Source organism: Convolutriloba macropyga, unplaced genomic scaffold (assembly GCF_964194025.1).
Source record: "Convolutriloba macropyga unplaced genomic scaffold, txConMacr16.3 SCAFFOLD_679, whole genome shotgun sequence".
NCBI lineage: Eukaryota > Metazoa > Xenacoelomorpha > Acoela > Convolutidae > Convolutriloba > Convolutriloba macropyga.
In genome coordinates, this window is record NW_027453575.1 from 1 (window position 1) to 17,504 (window position 17,504).

The 17,504-nt window shown below is 34.4% G+C and overlaps 1 protein-coding gene across 1 annotated transcript; it reads left to right on the forward strand.

Annotated features, from left to right (window-relative positions):
• Positions 1-47: 47 nt before the first annotated feature.
• On the forward strand, positions 48-16,471 carry LOC142358383 (uncharacterized). The gene is made up of 5 exons (XM_075409789.1): positions 48-78; positions 3,093-3,216; positions 9,415-9,566; positions 15,617-15,744; positions 16,214-16,471. Exons 1-5 carry the CDS (start codon positions 48-50, stop codon positions 16,469-16,471), a joined length of 693 nt encoding a protein of 230 aa, XP_075265904.1.
• Positions 16,472-17,504: the final 1,033 nt, after the last annotated feature.

Sequence of the window (17,504 nt, forward strand, 5' to 3'; positions counted from 1 at the left end):
ACAGATTATACATGATACTGTGGAAACGGAAACAGTTAAAATAGAAAATGAAATCATTGCTAACAGAGTGGAATTTGGGTAAGTGTCTTTACGTTTTTAGTTGTTAGTTCCAGTTTAGTTGTTGTAGCTGCTAAAGAGATAGAAGTATTTGCATTAATAAATGTGGCCGTATTCGCCACGCCGGCCCTAACGCCAAGTCAACTTCAGTACTGGGCAAGTCTAATTCCAAGTTTTATTTCATAGCTGATTCAGAACCATGATCATGTCACTTTTTACACTTGGCAGTCTAAATCCAAGTCTGGGCTGATGTTTGTCAAGTCTAATTCGAGTCTGATTTAAGACTTGGCAATTCCAAGTCCAAGTCTGATTTGAGACTTGGCAAGTCTAAATCCAAATCTTGGCCAGTCGAAAATGGGACCGGAAAACGTCAAAAGGTCGAAGAACCGGTCGAAGAAAAATGTCAAAATTAGACAAAAAACGTCAAAAATGGCCGGAAAACCTTAAAAATAGCCAAAAAAACCGTCAAAAATGGACGAGAAAAGGTCAAAAATAGCCAAAAAAACGTCAAAAATAACCAAAAAAACGTCAAAAAGTAGCCGAAAGAACGTCAAAATTATCCAAAAACGAGACATAGCTGAATGCATTAAGCAAGATTTGTTAAAAATTTTTAAGACAACTGAAATAATTAACATCTAACTTGTAATCTAACAAATGTGTGATTACCTGGGTTAAAGGAAGCAAAATATGGATATGAAACAGGAAACAAGATTTGAAGGTCAAAACCTTCGATTAATTTTAACAAAACAGAATTGGAATAAGAATTATGAGGATAGTACCGACAGGTTTACCACATTTCACCTCGGCTAAAAATTGAAAATAATTATGTTTTTTTTCTAATTTATCGATACATCAAAAGATTAGTAAGATATTAGCCGGTTATCATATCTATAATTTTTCTTATTTATCAATTATGATTTTCAGCTGTATGAATTCTTTGTTTTTTTTCAGCTTCACGCACAGTTAGAGATAAACATTTCCTTTCAAACTTGTAATTCTGTACCAATTTCATTCTTCTCAATTTAAATCAACATTTCAGTTGGTCTCCTGTGAATAATATGCTTCAGGCATTCTGGATACCAAGTTATTAGCTTTTACCACAGACATCTTAATTCCTAAAAAAGCAAATTAGCAAAATAAAGCAAATTGGCTTGAGTTGTACTCGGGTTTACTTCATATGGTATGGGTTGTACACGTGTTTCCTACGTATGTAATGGGTTGTACACGTGTTTACTACGTATGGAATGGGTTGTACGCGTGTTTTAATATTACGGCCAGGAGAGGGCACGTGCGTATAGTAAAAAAAAGAGCAGAACACAGTGAATTACACCCGAATTAAGATATTTAAGTTGTAAAAGAGTCTGTTGTTTTTTTATGAATTCAGTCCATTTAACACCAAGTTTGCCCGCATTGTCCGAATTTGTCCAAAGTTGTCAAAATTTCCCCAAAGCTGTCCGAGTTTGCCCAAAGTTGTCCGAACTTGCCCAAAAATGTCCGAATTTTCCCAAAGTTGTCCAAATTTGTCCACAGATGACCGAAATTGTCCATCTATTTAGTTTTTCCCATCGCAGCAACAAAAAATCTTTAACATAAAATGCTAATCTATTCTGGTCCCCATGTTTTTCCGCCCCAGCTACAAATAGGTCATTCAGATTTAAAAGCACCTGTTTCAATAATAGCAGTTAAATAAACTGCCAGTGTAATAAAGTTTAATGCCCAATTGAAGAGTGCAAAATGAATTAGATTTCTGCGGTCCAAAAGCATTAAGTCCAATCCAGTGAAATAAAGTATGTCAAAATCAACTAAGAAAGTCGAGTGCGTACTTGCGTCGCCAAACCACACTACACAAATTCAATCTGTATTTGCAACGCTGACGCATCAAATTTTCACATCTACATACTCGTGGATGTCGCAGGTCTTTTATGTAAAAAAGTTAATTTCAGATTTTTTGCAGCACAATATTTTCATGAAATTATTAGATATAAGACAAAAAAATTATTTCACGTAATTTAAGAAAGAGTGTCATATAAGTTGATGTGATAGCCGTAGTGAGCAGGACGCGGCCAATTTCGAAAAACAGCAAATTTCAGTTAATTTGAAATTTGTGGAAACAAAACCATTTTGAGCATGTAATTGCCTGAATTTTATTAGTAAATACCTGAGAGCAACTCAAAAACTTAATGTTTTGTGTGAACAGTACTGTGGATAAATTCGAAACCACTACAGTCTTTTTTGACCGATTAATATTGTCAAGAGGAACATTTCTGAAATCAATCACATTTAAGCATTCTTTCAACTTGGTAATTTGATATTGTATCCGTGGAACGGGATTTTTTGAGCAAACATAATTAGCCTAGTGTCCCTCATCTCGAAACTCTCTTACAATTTATCTCGAAACTCTCTAACCTAATATAGAAACATGGGTTTTGAGGAAGCCCACCAAATTGGGAATAAGTACACTATTTTTCAACGCCCGAGTCTAGGCTCACCGTCATTCAACGCAAAAATTATGCAAGAAGAGCAGTGAATACGGAAAACTATGTAAGATAAGTGGCGATTGCGGTGCAATTACATAAATCAGGTGTTGAATGAAGTGAAAAAATCTTTATCGCTTGGTAGCGGTGAAATTACATAATTTCATCGCTTTGAAGAAAGTGTCCAAATTATGTGAGATAAGCGGTCAATGCGGTTAAATTACAAAAATTCATCGCTTAACTTAGTTGTGAAATTACACAAATTCACCGCTTAGAGAAAAGTATTCGGTAGCTCCTTCGGTATGGGTATGTTCAACAGAAAGTAGTGTGAATTTGATTAAAATTCAAAACAAATACCGAAGGAGGTAGCGAGAGGTGGTGCAGTGAAAGAAGAAGTGCTGAAATGTGGTCAATTTTTAAAAGTTCACTGCAAAATTATGTACGAAACTTGCGGTGAAAAAAAAACAACTTTTTACCGCTTATCCTACAAATTTTTTCCGATTTTTCACCGACCCGCGCGTTTTCAAGTATGACCTTTAAATACGATATTTGTCGTTTCAGCATTACTCGCAATTGTGTTTGTTAGCTGGCAAAATTATGTACAATGCTTCGCCATTGGTCAGGCTTGGGAGTTCATCCTTGCTGACAGAGAAGATGCTCTAGGGTCCAGATGTGCCTTTTACAGGTAAGACTTGATCTGTAATTGCCGCTTCACTATAAATCAGACGGAAAAATTTGTAAAACAGAAGACTTAGGAACCCGGACTAGACCCACAGACAAAATCAGTACGGAACCATAGTATTTAAACTCTGTATTTTTACTCTGACCAGTACTATGATCATGTAATTTCTTAGATTTTTCAAGGTAAAATTCAGAACAAAAAGGGTTCTCTGAATTTAGTCTGAAACATTATAAATTTTCAGCCTTAAAATACTCTGAGCCGTAAGAAAATTCATTCTGAGTTTATCCTGTGAATAATATATTTCAGGCATTCTGGATACAAAGTTAGTAGCTTTTACCACAGACATCTTAATTCCTAAAAAAGCAAATTAGCAAAAAAAGCAAATTGGCTTGAGTTGTACTCGGGTTTCCTTCATATGGTATGGGTTGTACACGTGCTTCCTACGTATGGAATGGGTTGTACACGTGTTTACTACGTATGGAATGGGTTGTACGCGTGTTTTAATATTACGGCCAGGAGAGGGCACGTGCGTATAGTAAAAAAAGAGCAGAACACAGTGAATTACATCCGAATTAAGATATTTAAGTTGTAAAAGAGTCTGTTGTTTTTTTTTAAGAATTCAATCCATTTAACACCAAGTTTGCCCGCAGTTGTCCGAATTTGTCCAAAGTTGTCAAAATTTCCCCAAAGCTGTCCGAGTTTGCCCAAAGTTGTCCGAACTTGCCCAAAAATGTCCGAATTGTCCCAAAGTTGTCCGAATTTGTCCACAGATGTCCAAAATTGTCCATCTATTTAGTTTTTCCCATCGCAGCAACAAAAAATCTTTTACATAAAATGCTAATCTATTCTGGTCCCCATGTTTTTCCGCCCCAGCTACAAATAGGTCATTCAGATTTAAAAGCACCTGTTTCAATAATAGCAGTTAAATAAACTGCCAGTGTAATAAATTTTAATGCCCAATTGACACTGGAAAAAACACTTAAGCATTAGACTATGAGTTTATCACACTCTTTTATCCCCACTGTTACTAAGTAAACAGTGGCGATAAAAGAGTGGTGATAAACTCGTAGTCTAATGATGGAAACAGTTTGATAAACTTGTAGTCTACAAAAAAATGTGTGGTGTGTGTGGTGTGGGTGGTGTGTGGCGTGGGTGGTGTGTGTGCGGTATGTGTCGAGTTTGTGTGGTTCGCGCTTGTGTGTGTGTCTGTGTGTGTATGAGTGTTTGGGAGGGGCAGGGGGGGCGCATGAGTACACTATGAAGAACAGATCCGAAGAAATATCACTTACCTTTGAAAAAGTAATTATCCACAAACGGTAAAAGTGAAAAAACAAATAAAACTTTGTTCAATTTTGAATTTATCGCAACAAGTGTTGATTAAAAAAATTACCACACTGTTGTTATCGCCCTCAATATTATCATAACACCTCGGCTTCGCCTTGGAGTTTGATAACTTCTCAATGGTAATAACAACCGTGTAGTAAAATTCAATAGCATTCTACTATGCAAAAATTATTACGTGCGTAGGGGGGTGCAAAATATATATGCCTACTAAGCAAGGGGACGCGACAGAATAGAACCACTATTGTAAACTATAAAATTAATAATACCTGAATAATGGGAAAAACTACAAAAATAGTTTTTCCCCATAACTATTATTATTAATGTTGCAATCTTTTGTTTTGCACTTTGATCTACTGATTTGCCTAAAAGAAAAAAAAGTTTAGGAGAAAAAACTAATCCAATTGCAAAGATTGAAAATTACATTTAATACATGGATCTTTTCCGTTTGTGCCCCCAGTAACAAAGCAGGTGTCTTCACTTGTTCAAATATTATGTAAAAAATATGGCACGTGCGTCTGGGGGTGGGCAAATAATATGCACCAATCTAAGTTGCGGATATAAAAAATGCAAAAGATAATACTACATTGGAAAAAAGCTTTTCTTTTAAACAGAATGCGACCTGATATAGATCTATCAAAAACAATCGTGAGTCGTTTCCAGAAAAAAAAAAATTTTTAGAGAATACTTACACTAGCATTCATATCCTATTTAAAAACTTGAGATTTTTGAGCAATCAACAAATCAAAAAACAATACAATTTCCTCAATTATGCAGAGACTATTTTCAGGATGCACAGACTATTTTTAGAAAAAAAGTATCTATGGGACTTATCCTGCACATCACGAGTAGTAAGATACTCTTAGAATACACTGATAGAGTACTGGGCCGACCATATACAATTGGAATACAATGTTTCAGCACTGATTTACTATGGGACTAGGGTCCGGGAAAAGACTTTTGCTTGATCCATGCTCGAGTCATTAATTGTCTTCAGCTCGATTATTAAACCCGGGTCGAGGTTTGGCGGTGATTTTTCGTAAGAAATGCGGTGAAATGTGGTGAAAAAAATAATTCTCACCGCCTATTTCTTGCATCTTTTTTTGCGGTGAAAGCGATGAATGCGGTGAAACGCGGTGAATTATTTATTTTCACCGCGTTCTCTGTATTCTTACAAAAAAGAATCGATCCCACACGGGTTCGAACCTCTGATCTCCTGCATTCCTTCAACTGCTTAGTCCTCTGCGCCAACTGTCACGTACATCTTTAAAATTACTTGTGAATTTAAATCAGATTTAGTAAACTTTGGAAATCAGATACGGTGAATTTTTGTAAGAAATGCAGTGAACTTTGCGGTGAATTTTTGTAAGAAATGCGGTGAAATGTGGTGAATTATTTTTTTTCACCGCATTCACCGCATTCATCGCTTTTCTTACATTAATTTGCCACAAAAGTCAATGCGGTGATTTTTTGCAAGAAATGCGGTAAATTTTGCGGTGATTTTTTGTAAGAAATGCGGTGAAATGCGGTGAAATTTTTATTTTCACCGCATTCACCGCAATCACCGCATTTCTTACACAAATTTACCCAAAAACCTCGACCCGGGAAATGATATTTCTCGACCCATTAAAAGGTTATTATCAAGAGTCATGAAAAATCTTTTCTTCATTTTCGAGTAGGCCGCACGAATGGGTAATTTTAGCTAATTAAGGCGATCGCCACATGACATTGAAAGAATTTTCATACGCTGAGACCTAAATCTGGGCCAATCAGGGTATCCATTACTGCTTCATGGTACCCAGTTCAGAATCATGCTATTCAGTAGTGACTGCAGTATATAATCTGTAAATATTCAGAAGTGAATGAAATATAATCTGCATTCAGTTAGTAGGTTCAACAATTTAAAAACCAGTAATGAAAATGCACTGTTTATTAATAAATCTTAGTAAACAGTACGTAAAAGGCTTCTTAAACACTTTGCATTTTCATTACTGGTTATTAATTTGTTGAATGGAGATTATACTTAACAAGCCATTAGCATAATTTAGCTATTGAGGAATGAACGGGAAAGTTGCACATGAACGAATGGTGATAGGTCAATAAGATTAGCAAAGCCCGCTCAAAGCTCTCTCATTAATTTGACTGGAAATAACGGAAATTGATAGACAGTAAAATCAAACTGCGATTGAAATTCAAAAGCGCCAAGGAGGCTCCGTTATGTGCTACCAAAAGATGAAGAGATAGAAAACTTTCAAAAACATAGATATCGTTCAAAAAAACCACTAAAGGAATACAATAATGCCACGCTGGAGGGCCGATGACATTTGTTTTTAATAGCACTGCTATAGAAGACAATAATAATAATAAAGATAAAATAACACACATTAAACACGCCAAAATCGATGTCTAGATTAACAGAATCAATAAAAAATCAAACTCGCATCAGACAAAACTTAAGCAAAACGATTAGACTTACAATTAATTAGAAAAGATATGGGACCTGTCTTCAATGCGTCTGGGTAACAAGTAGACGAAAAAGAGCAAAAGGTGCGAAGTTCAAAGATAAGTTTGTTTTTCTGAAAACAGTTACTTTCAAAGTGATAAATAACATTAGGTCTTCACTGAAATCACTAAAATCTTGATTTCTATCTCCTTAGGAGGCAATTCAGACGTAGCATTATCCAGTGAATGTCATTCGACTGCAAAAAAATGGCGAATACAGGCAAAATTAAAAAGCTCTATTAAACCTTGCGCAACAATGGCAGAGAAGCCGTTAAAACCATAAATTTGTCAGTAAGTGCCTTAAAAAAGCTCATATGTGCAATATTTCAAATCCAATGAGACCTACCATTAATGTTATAAAGAAAGCAAAAATCCCTTGAAATTTACAAGTATTTAAAAATCCCAAACTTTTGATGAAATCTTGTAGAAACAGTAATGAGAAAGCCGAGAAACAAAGGTTGAAACTGAATACAGACGTTACAGCTCACTGAAATTGCGTTATGAGCCAAAACTACAAAGACGGATCTACAAATCTACAATATACAAATTGAAAAAATGACGAAGCTCAAAAATCCAATTATGTTTTTGTAAACAAATACTTTCAAAAGTCATGACATACATAAGATAGTTTTCAGTAAAAAGAGATATGATAAATTACAACGCATCAGAAAACCAACCGGGCTTGTTGTTAATGAGACTATGTCACGAGACAGAAAATCAACAATAATTGTAGGCAGAAGCCAAAATTTTTTACGACACCACAGTATACAAGGCAATATTATTATAAGATTTCCGTTGCAAAAATGTAAGTCATCACATGATTGGAATCTGAACAAAAACGGGTCTTTTTTGTAAAGAAACTAGGTGGAAATGACAACAAATAGAAAATTGAACAGTTTAGAAAACTAGAAATTTTTAAATAAAGTTATATACTCGAACCCGTCAGTCAGAGCCAAGCGAGAAAATATCTTTTGAATCAACTGAAGTAATTGCGACTTCATATTAGTGAGGTTGAGTTACATGGTTAACATAATTAAAGCAAAAAGGAGACAGTTGAAAAAGTCTTTTTTGAATGTTAAATTTGAATTCATTAAAACAAATAGCTATCAATCGGAATCTTTTAATTTCTTCAGTTGTACGTCCTGGGGAAGCAATTGAGACTGGTCAGAGTCGTGTATATGTTGTACAAAACAACAAGAAAGAGAAAGGGAAGGCAAAGATTCAAAATCCTCAAAGTGTTGCATGAGAATTACGTTTCAGGCCAAAAAATGAAGTATTAAACAATAACCATATTCAGATACGCGTTTTTTCAACGCTGTGCATTTTTCCATCTATTGTTACTGTCCAATGTACCCCCAACTGAGTGATAATTCTTCACATTTTGGATACAAATTAAACTTTTAAAAAGTCAATTAGGCCCAAAAAACAAAAAAAAACGAAAACTCCTAGTATCAAAACGAAGAAACCGTTAGTTAAAAATAAAACTGTTGCAAATGGTTTTATATAACTCAAAGGAAATGAATTTCCGCCTGTTTTTACTGGTAAAAAGCTAGAAATTGAGAGAATTACGGTAAACTATTGGCAAGTTTCAAAAATTCACCGACAATTTTTTATAACAAACAAATTCAAAGTCAAAATAGACCTAAAATAACAACGGAAAACATCGTCTAGGTTCAATTATGCCTCCTGAAAAACTTATTGGATCTTTGATTGGGGAGACTAAGTTTTTGAACTGCAAAAAGTATAGCAAAAAAAGAAAACATAAGAAGGCCTCAAAATTTTACCAAAATAGTTGTTCAGAGTCATAAAAACAATTAGCTTATCTTTGACACAAATTTATATGGTCGTTGGACCTGGTTATTTTTAAATATTTGTCAAAATTGAGCTCCGATTTGCAACTCTTGTAAAAATTTACATGTAAAACTAAAAATGCGAGTTTGTCACTCATTGCCTTTTTTCACCCGGTGTACATAAAAATCACATTGATACCCTATATAAAGGCGGCGAAAGCTAAAAGTTTTATTATAGTTCTACTCGTCTAACACCTATTTCGTAAATAATGCTGTCATTTTTCACGTAATTTGTTGCATTTTTCCCATTTCCGGTTAAAAACTGCTTAATTTTGCACTTAGCCTTTTTCCAGAATTTCACCAGGTTATCCTGACTCGAGATTTGTGAGATACAAATTTATACATATGTTTTCTCCATTTAGGAAAATTCAAGTTACTCATGATATATCCAAAAACATGCAACATATACTCTACATTAAGTAAGGATACATATGCTTATGTGGCATGGTTTTTGAAAGGGAAAAATCTTTGATAAGCAGTTTGCAATAGTTAATAAAATGTGTTTCAGTAACTACTACTGTTTCTCGAACTATTGGACAAACTACGAACACTCGAAGCGGAGAGCGACAGTGCAGGATTTTCAAGAGTTCATGCCATTGGTCGTCCAAATGTACAGGAGTATCAACTGGTTCTCACTTCACAATATTGATTATCCAAATGGTATTGTTGATTCGAATTAGAACTTAGAAGGATTAAATTTTTCTTCGTTTTCAAGGAGGTTCCTCCTAGTAGCTGTAAGGATTGTCCCTTAATTGAGTCTCATAATGATTCCCTAAAATATTGAGGACGGCTATCCTAATTGAAAGATCTTGTAAGAATCTAGCAAAAATCTTGCATAACGATACATCATCTCTCAAGATTCTTGCAATTTTTGCAAGGTCTTGCAAGATAGCCTCCGAAATTCAAGAGTATTGCAAAATAAACGACCATTTTACAAGACTCCTGCAAGACAACCGTCTTGCAAGAACCAATGGAAACATGCCGTAGCTGCGGCATGCGCCTCTTTAGCTTCTTTGAAGACTAGAGAACAGGATTGGACCTATTCTCAAGCCTTCTTGAACAAAAGAGAACCTAAAGTTGCAAAGACTCTCACATATAAATATGAAAAACATCAAAACAAAAAAATAGGCCATGCAAAATGTTGGGTGTTTTGGTTCTACACAAAAGACTAAGCCAAACACATATAAATAAGAACATCAACAAAACACAAACGCAAGCACATCAGAGGGTTAAAAAAACGGGTGTTGTTGCAGCGCAACAGGAAGTTTTGGTCGTATAATACCTCAATTGCAAATTTTATTTCATACCTAAACTTATACAAAAAAGTTAGCAGAAATTACTCAAGTTGATAACAGTGAAGACAATGAGAATGCTGCCAATGGAGTTTTAGAATGCACTGTCCCCAGAGATGAGCCCACGTGCGCCAACTTTCATGGAGATCACGCTGCCAGCTACAAGGGCTGCAGCAAATACCAGGATGAGCTATCAGCAAACCGGCTCATCACTGTGAGGGACCTCCCTGAAATCCTCAGAGCCGCCATCGAAACTGTAGCTGATGTTGCGATTTAAGCCAAGACTACCCGGTACACTGACTTCGACCTCAGCGAGTTCCGTCACGAATGCAAAGACAAACAAGACCAACACCTCCCTGTTCTACTCCGCAAGTTCTTCGAAGTGCCTCCTGAACCCAACAAGCAAAACGATTCAGACTGCGACATGCCACCCATTCACTAGGACATCAACTACTGCTACCAACGATCACAACTACTGCGACTGAACCCACATCTGTGGCAGAGCGACTTATGAGAGCTAGGAATCCTCAGCTCAAGAAGTCGCTGCTCAGTCGAGCGAAACATACACACACCACATCAATGCTGCCAATGAAGTCTTAGATGAACGATATAAATTTTTCTCCGAGAGTCCAGCGGAAGAACATTTTTTGAAATCAAATAGGCCCGTCGTATACTTATTTGGAAACTACATTTGTCTCGTTTTTTTACTATGTTCTTAATAAGGCTTGACTAATTCTTGTTTACAGAATAGAGACAAGTTGGCTTTAGCTCGGATTAAAAATATGCTAGGCCCTGGGAATTCGTTGATTAGCCTTTGGAAACACCTAACCTGCTGTTTTTTAAAAGTTACAGTCTCAAAAAAGAGTTAAAAAAAAACAAAATCGCTGGATTACAATATTTCATAATAAATTGTGTATTTCTTTGCCATTTAACACTGGATATAGAAAATTCATAGTCTTCTATGAATTTGATATAATTTTTTTGTTATTTTTTAAAGATTATAACTTTGATTTATTAGGTAAAATTCATTATGAACTCATGGTGATTTTCACAGGACTTAACAAGCATTATGATTTGAGCATGAGTTCCTGAATTTCAAGTGATCTTTCTTCTGTACTTACAATGAATTCCGCGTTGTCATGGAAACCACTGAAATGTAATCAGTGTTTGTCGATTTAGCACAAAATTTACATATTAGGGCACCTGTTGTGTCTGATATTTTCCAAAAATCACAAAGTGTCAACACTTTTTGAGCTGATCCATTCGCTTGGTAACCTGAACTTATCTATATTTGAAAAAATAATTTTACACAATGTAAATAAAACTATTCGTCGAATTCAATCAGGAAACTTTTATTTTTCTTCAACTCAAGAATCATAGATAGCCATCGATCCTTTTTACGTTCGCAAACCCTGCCTCTTGTTCATTTCAGTCTCTCAATTCTCACAGGAAAAGGTATTCGGATTTTTGCTTCAAAGCAACTGATGGGCAATATTTATCTATTTTGCACTAACAAATGACCAATGGGGCATAATGCCGAGAATGAATAGAAACGAGGTGACCGAAAAATTAGTTTATTTAATTTTATTTAGAGTCTTTGTAAAGGAACCTCATCGAAATATCTTAATGAAATCATAGAGACCTAGCGTTTTATAATACCATGACCCTTGCTCTGATATAGCTATGCGCATATACTCCTGTGAAATCAAGATAAAAAATTGGTATATTTTTCCATCAGGGTACTCTGAAATTCAAAACGAAATTTCAATTAATCTTTCAATATCTATCATTTGACATCTGTTTTTTCAACCGTTAATTCAAATCATCTCTTGAGTTTTTGATATTTTTTGAAACATCAATTTTTGGCGGAAAAGTCAGGTGATATTGCTCCTCCTCTTCAACATGAGTTATCATTGGAATTATTCAGCTTGTAATTAAAAAAATCCTAAAATAGGGAAGTGTGTAGTTACATATTGAAAAAAAACAGAGATTTCGTAATAAATCACTCGTAAAGCACAAGTAAGATTAAATTATTTGTTTTATGCCTAATGTGAAATTAAAATAAGCCAGATATAGGATTTAAGTTAGGTGTTATTTTTTTACAGGAAAGTTTTGAGTCCAGTTTGACATCATAAAAGGTTATTTGTTTGTCTTTCGCTCTTCCTCTGCCATTTTTTTACTCCAGGGGATTATTTCGGTAGAAGCTATGGTGAGAACATCATTTAATTAGTCTTTGCAAGCTCGATTAAACTGGGATGGTTATCTTGTAAGATCTTGTAAGATTCTGTCGAAATCTTACACAAGGATACATCTTACAAGACAAGCATACGTTTTTCATATTCAATATAATAAAAGATTCGTCTTCCATTTTTCTTACAAAATAAGCATTCATCTTATTCAAGCATTCGAGATTCCCCAAATTATACCCAAAATTCTTGTCAGGTCTAAACAAAATTGAAAATAATCGAAATATAACAAAACGCAATGTACTTTTGGCTTCTGATAGTTTAAAACTTGAAACCCATAGTGCGCACATTTTTATGACGTATACATGGAAGCCTATTAATAATCAAAAAGAAGCATACGACTGTGTCATTGTGTTTGTCAACAATGAGTGTCCTAAAACATCAAAACCTAAAAGAGGCCATTGTTTTGGTTCTTCAAAAAAGGCTAATCCAAACACATATAAATAAGAACGCCACCATAACACAAACACAAGCACATAAGAGGGGTAACGAAACGGGTGGTGTCGAAGCACAACAGGAAGTGTTAGCCGTAGGAAACCTCAATGGCCTTTTTTCATAACTGAACTTAAACAAAAAGGTTAGCAAAAATCACTCAAGTTGATAACAGTGAAGACAATGAGAATGCTGCCAATGGAGTCTTAGTTGGAAAAAATAAAATTTTTTCCGAGAGTCGATCGGAAGAAGTCTTTTCTGAAAACGAATAGGCCCGTCGTATACTTATTTGGAAACAAAATTTGTGTCGTTTTTTGACTATGTTCTTAATAAGGCTTGACTAATTCTTGTTTACAGATTAGAGACAAGTTGGCTTTAGCTCGGATTAAAAATACGCTAGGCCCTGGAAAATTTTTGATTAGCATTTGGAAACACTCAACCTGCTGTTTTTTAAAAGTTGAAGTCTCAAAAAAGTACAAACAAATACAATCGTTGCATTTCCGTATTTCAAAATAAATTGTTTGTTTGTTTGCCATTTAACACTGGATATAGAGAATTCACAGTCTTCTAAGAATTTGCTTTAATATTTGTTAGTTTTTAATGATTATATCTTTGGTTTATGGAATTTTATTATTTATTTAGGTAAATTTTATTATGAAATTTTGGTGATTTTCACAATCATTATGGTTTGAGCATGAGCTCCTCAATTTCAAGTAAACGTTCTTCTGTACTTACAATGAATTCCACGTTATCATGGAAACTACTGAACTGTAATCAGTGTTAGTCAATTTAGCCAAAAATCTACATATTAGAACAGCTGTTCTGAATGATATTTTCCAAAAATTACAAACTGTCAACACTTTTGAGCTTATCCATTTGCTTGGTAACCTGACCTTATATCATTTTGACAAAATATTGTTACACAATGGAAATAAAACTATTCAACGAGTTCACTCAGAAACTTTTAGTTTTCTTCAACTCAAGAAGTATAGATAGCCAACGATTCTTTTTACGTTCGCATACCCTGTCTCTCGTTCATTTCAATCTCTCAGTTCTCCCAGGAAAATGTATTCGGATTTTTGCATCAAAGCAACTGATGATCAACATTTATCTATTTTGCGCTATCAAATGACCAATGGGGCATGCTGCGGAGATTGAATAGAAACGAGGTGACCGAAAAACCTTTTTTTAATAAATTTAATTTAGAGTCTTTGCAAAAGAACCTCATCGAAATATCTTAATGAAATCATAGAGACCTATGGTTTTATGATGCCATGACCCTTGATCTGATATAGCTATGCGCACATACCCCAGTGAAATCCCGATAAAAAATTTGACATATTTTTCCATCAAGGTACTCTGAAATTCAAACCTATATTTAAATTAATCTTTTAACATCTATCATTTGACATCTGTTTTTGCAACCGTTAATTCAAATCATCTCGTGAATTTTTTTGGGGATCAATTTTTTGGGGAAAAGTCAGGTGCTCTTGCTGCTCCTCTTCAACATGAGTTATCATTGGACTTAATCAGCTGGTAGATAAAAAATCCTAAAACAGGGAATTGTGTAGTTTCAATTTAATAAAACAAAGATTTTGTAATAAATCATTCGTTAAGCACAAATAAGATTATTTTATTTGTTTTATGCTTAAGGTTAGTTTAAAATAAGACAAATCTCAGATTTCAGTTGGTATCATTTCTTTACAAGACCGCTTTGATTGCAATTTGACATCATAAAAGTTTATTTGGTTGACTTTCGCTCTTCCTCTGCCATTTTTTTACTCCAGGGATTTACTTCGGTAGAAACTATGATGAAAACATCAATTAAATATTCTTTGCAAGCCCGAGTAACCTGGGATGGTTATCTTGTAAGATCTTGTAAGATTCTTAAAAAGATTTTCTGACATAATCTTACAAGACAAACATAGGTTTTTCTTGTTTCTTACAAGGTAAGATTCGTTTTACTTTTTTCTTACCATATAAGCATTCATGTTACAAGATTCCCGCAATTATTCTCACATTTCTTGCCAGGTGTGAACAAAATTGAAAATAATCGAAATATAACAAAACGCAACGTATTTTTGGCTTCTGATAGTTTAAAGCTTGAAACCCATAGTGCGCACATTTTTTGACAAATACATTGAAGCCTATTAATAATCAAAAAAGAAGCATACGATTGAGTTAGTCCACAATGAGTGTCCAAAAAATACGTCTAAATTAAAATTATTAAGAAGCATTTTTGTTCAGATCAGCACAATAAAATAAATGATAAAGCTATACTGACTTAATTCAAATTTTCTGATGTCGCAATAATCTGACAATATACCAAAAACAAAAAAAAATACAAACAGGAAAGGAAACTTGAGTTTGTTATTTTGCTTGTCAATTTTGAAATAAATAAAAGCATGAAACTCACTCAAATTCGCGCAACCATATCTCTAGTTTTTAATACAATGAATGGTGAAAATTTTTCATAAACCAACCAATGGGAATGCAGCTGAATTGGAACGAACTTGCAAGAATCTTACAAGATAACCATTCATCTTGCAAGATCCTACAAGATAAACATGAAATGTGCAATATCTTATGGCATTTATCTTGAAATAACAATCTTTTGTAAGAATCTTGTAAGTTCTCACAAGATAACCATCTTATCTCGCCTCGGTGCACTGACTTTCACATATTAAACTCTTAGGCATTTCAATTTTTAAGCCCATTAATTGTTTTAATGTTCGTTTAGGTGGTTGCTGTGATTTCCAAAATTTCGTCTACGCTACGAGAGCTCATCCATACGGAATTTCTCCACATTCATTTATAAACGTAGTCACTAACTTCACTGTTGCGGGAAAAAATCTTCAGTTTGTTAAGGTAAATTTCCACAAGAGTGTAAGGCGTTTTAATGCTCAGAGCATTTGATCGGTTTTTATTGAAACAAGAAGGATGAAACTGTTGAGAAATTTCAAATCATTTTTGGGTAAGATTAAAAAAGTTTTACGGAAAAAGACTGGGTTTAATTAATTTGTTTTTTTTTGTTAAAAATCTCACACAGCGCTTGTTGTGCGGCAACTGTGTAGTTGTGTTGCGTGTGTTTTAAGGTTACAAGTTGTCGCTTTTGTTATTCATTTTTAACATATCCGAGTCAAAACCCACGGTTATTTTGCAACATTCTGACACAAACTGTATATCATTATATCTACAGATAAGATATATCGACATAAAAGTTGATTAGAAATTGCTTTTAAGATTGGTTACATTGAATCAAATTAGACCTGTCTCCTGGTCAATAAATTTCTTAAGACTCGACTCCATCCTGGGTAACATTTTGGGCTCATTTTAGGCGCGCTTTCACCCTTTCTTCTGCCTAAACGTAATAACAACTCTTGCTTATGGCAATGGCGGGTCACAATTGTTAGTTGAGGGTGGATCTCCGGCAGCACAATTCATGCTACCTCCAAATATTTTGGAACCATATCACACTCTAATAATCAGTCGACGAGCACTTGAAGTGGCGCTTACCTTTGATTGGTTCAAACAAAATGTGATGTGCAAAGCTCAACCGTGGATTTGTAGAATGAACAATTACTCTAGCCTTTAATTTGATGGAGTTTGAAAAATTGTTTGAAGATTGAGTTAAGCTGAATAGTGAGTGGACTTTTCAGAGGCGTCAAAAAAGATTTTGCATGAGAATTCAGTATTTGTTGCCCGGATCGAGACCGAATGGTTAAATTCTAAGACCTTGCAAATTTCTCGCAAAGGATGGTCAACTTGAAAGAGCTTGCAAGTAGTCGAATGATTAACTTTTGAGAACAGGCAAGTTGAACGGCTTACTTGTAGTTTTAATTAATTCGTCTTTGACTAATTCAATTTAATAATCTGTCATTTACAGTATAGATTCTGTTAATAAAAATACTATTAATTCAGTTAATTCTGTTAATAAACAGTAGATCTCAGTTATCTTCCTCTCGATTGCGTTTTTAGGAATTTTCCAATAATTTAAAACCCTTTTTTAAGAAATTTCATCTTCATATATCAGCATTCTTCTCAAAATAATTTATTTGCCCTTCATTTTATCCCAACTTTTGATTCTATGATTTCAATTCACAATTTTTCAAAATCTACATTTATTTTCTCAAATTTTTGTTTACAATCTTATCTTGTGACGTTTTATTGTTTTTTTTTTGCTACATTATAGGCAGAAGATTGTCTTATAAGAACTTATATTCTAAGAACTTATTTATGAACATTTGTTTTAAGTCAAACATTCAACTTGTAAGAACCCTGCGAATCGAATGTTTAACCTTCAAGAGCACTGTTAATCAAATGATAAACTTGTAAGAAATTCTAAATCGAGTCGTTAACTTGTAAGAACTTGTCAGTCGAGAGTTTTTGGAGGAACTTTCAAGAATTTTGCAAGAACTCACAAAAAAAACTATTCAAACTTCACCCGGGCCACAAAGGAACTTTACCTGCACGAGAAAACTGTCGGAGTGATAATTCTATGTCGCTACTTGAAAAGGTTGATCTTTACGATTATCTTCTCAAAATTTCTTCTCATCTTTTTTGTTTTTCAAATTCCAGTTTGAAATTTTATTTGTTCAAAGTTAGAAAGATTATTTTTCCGTGCAGTC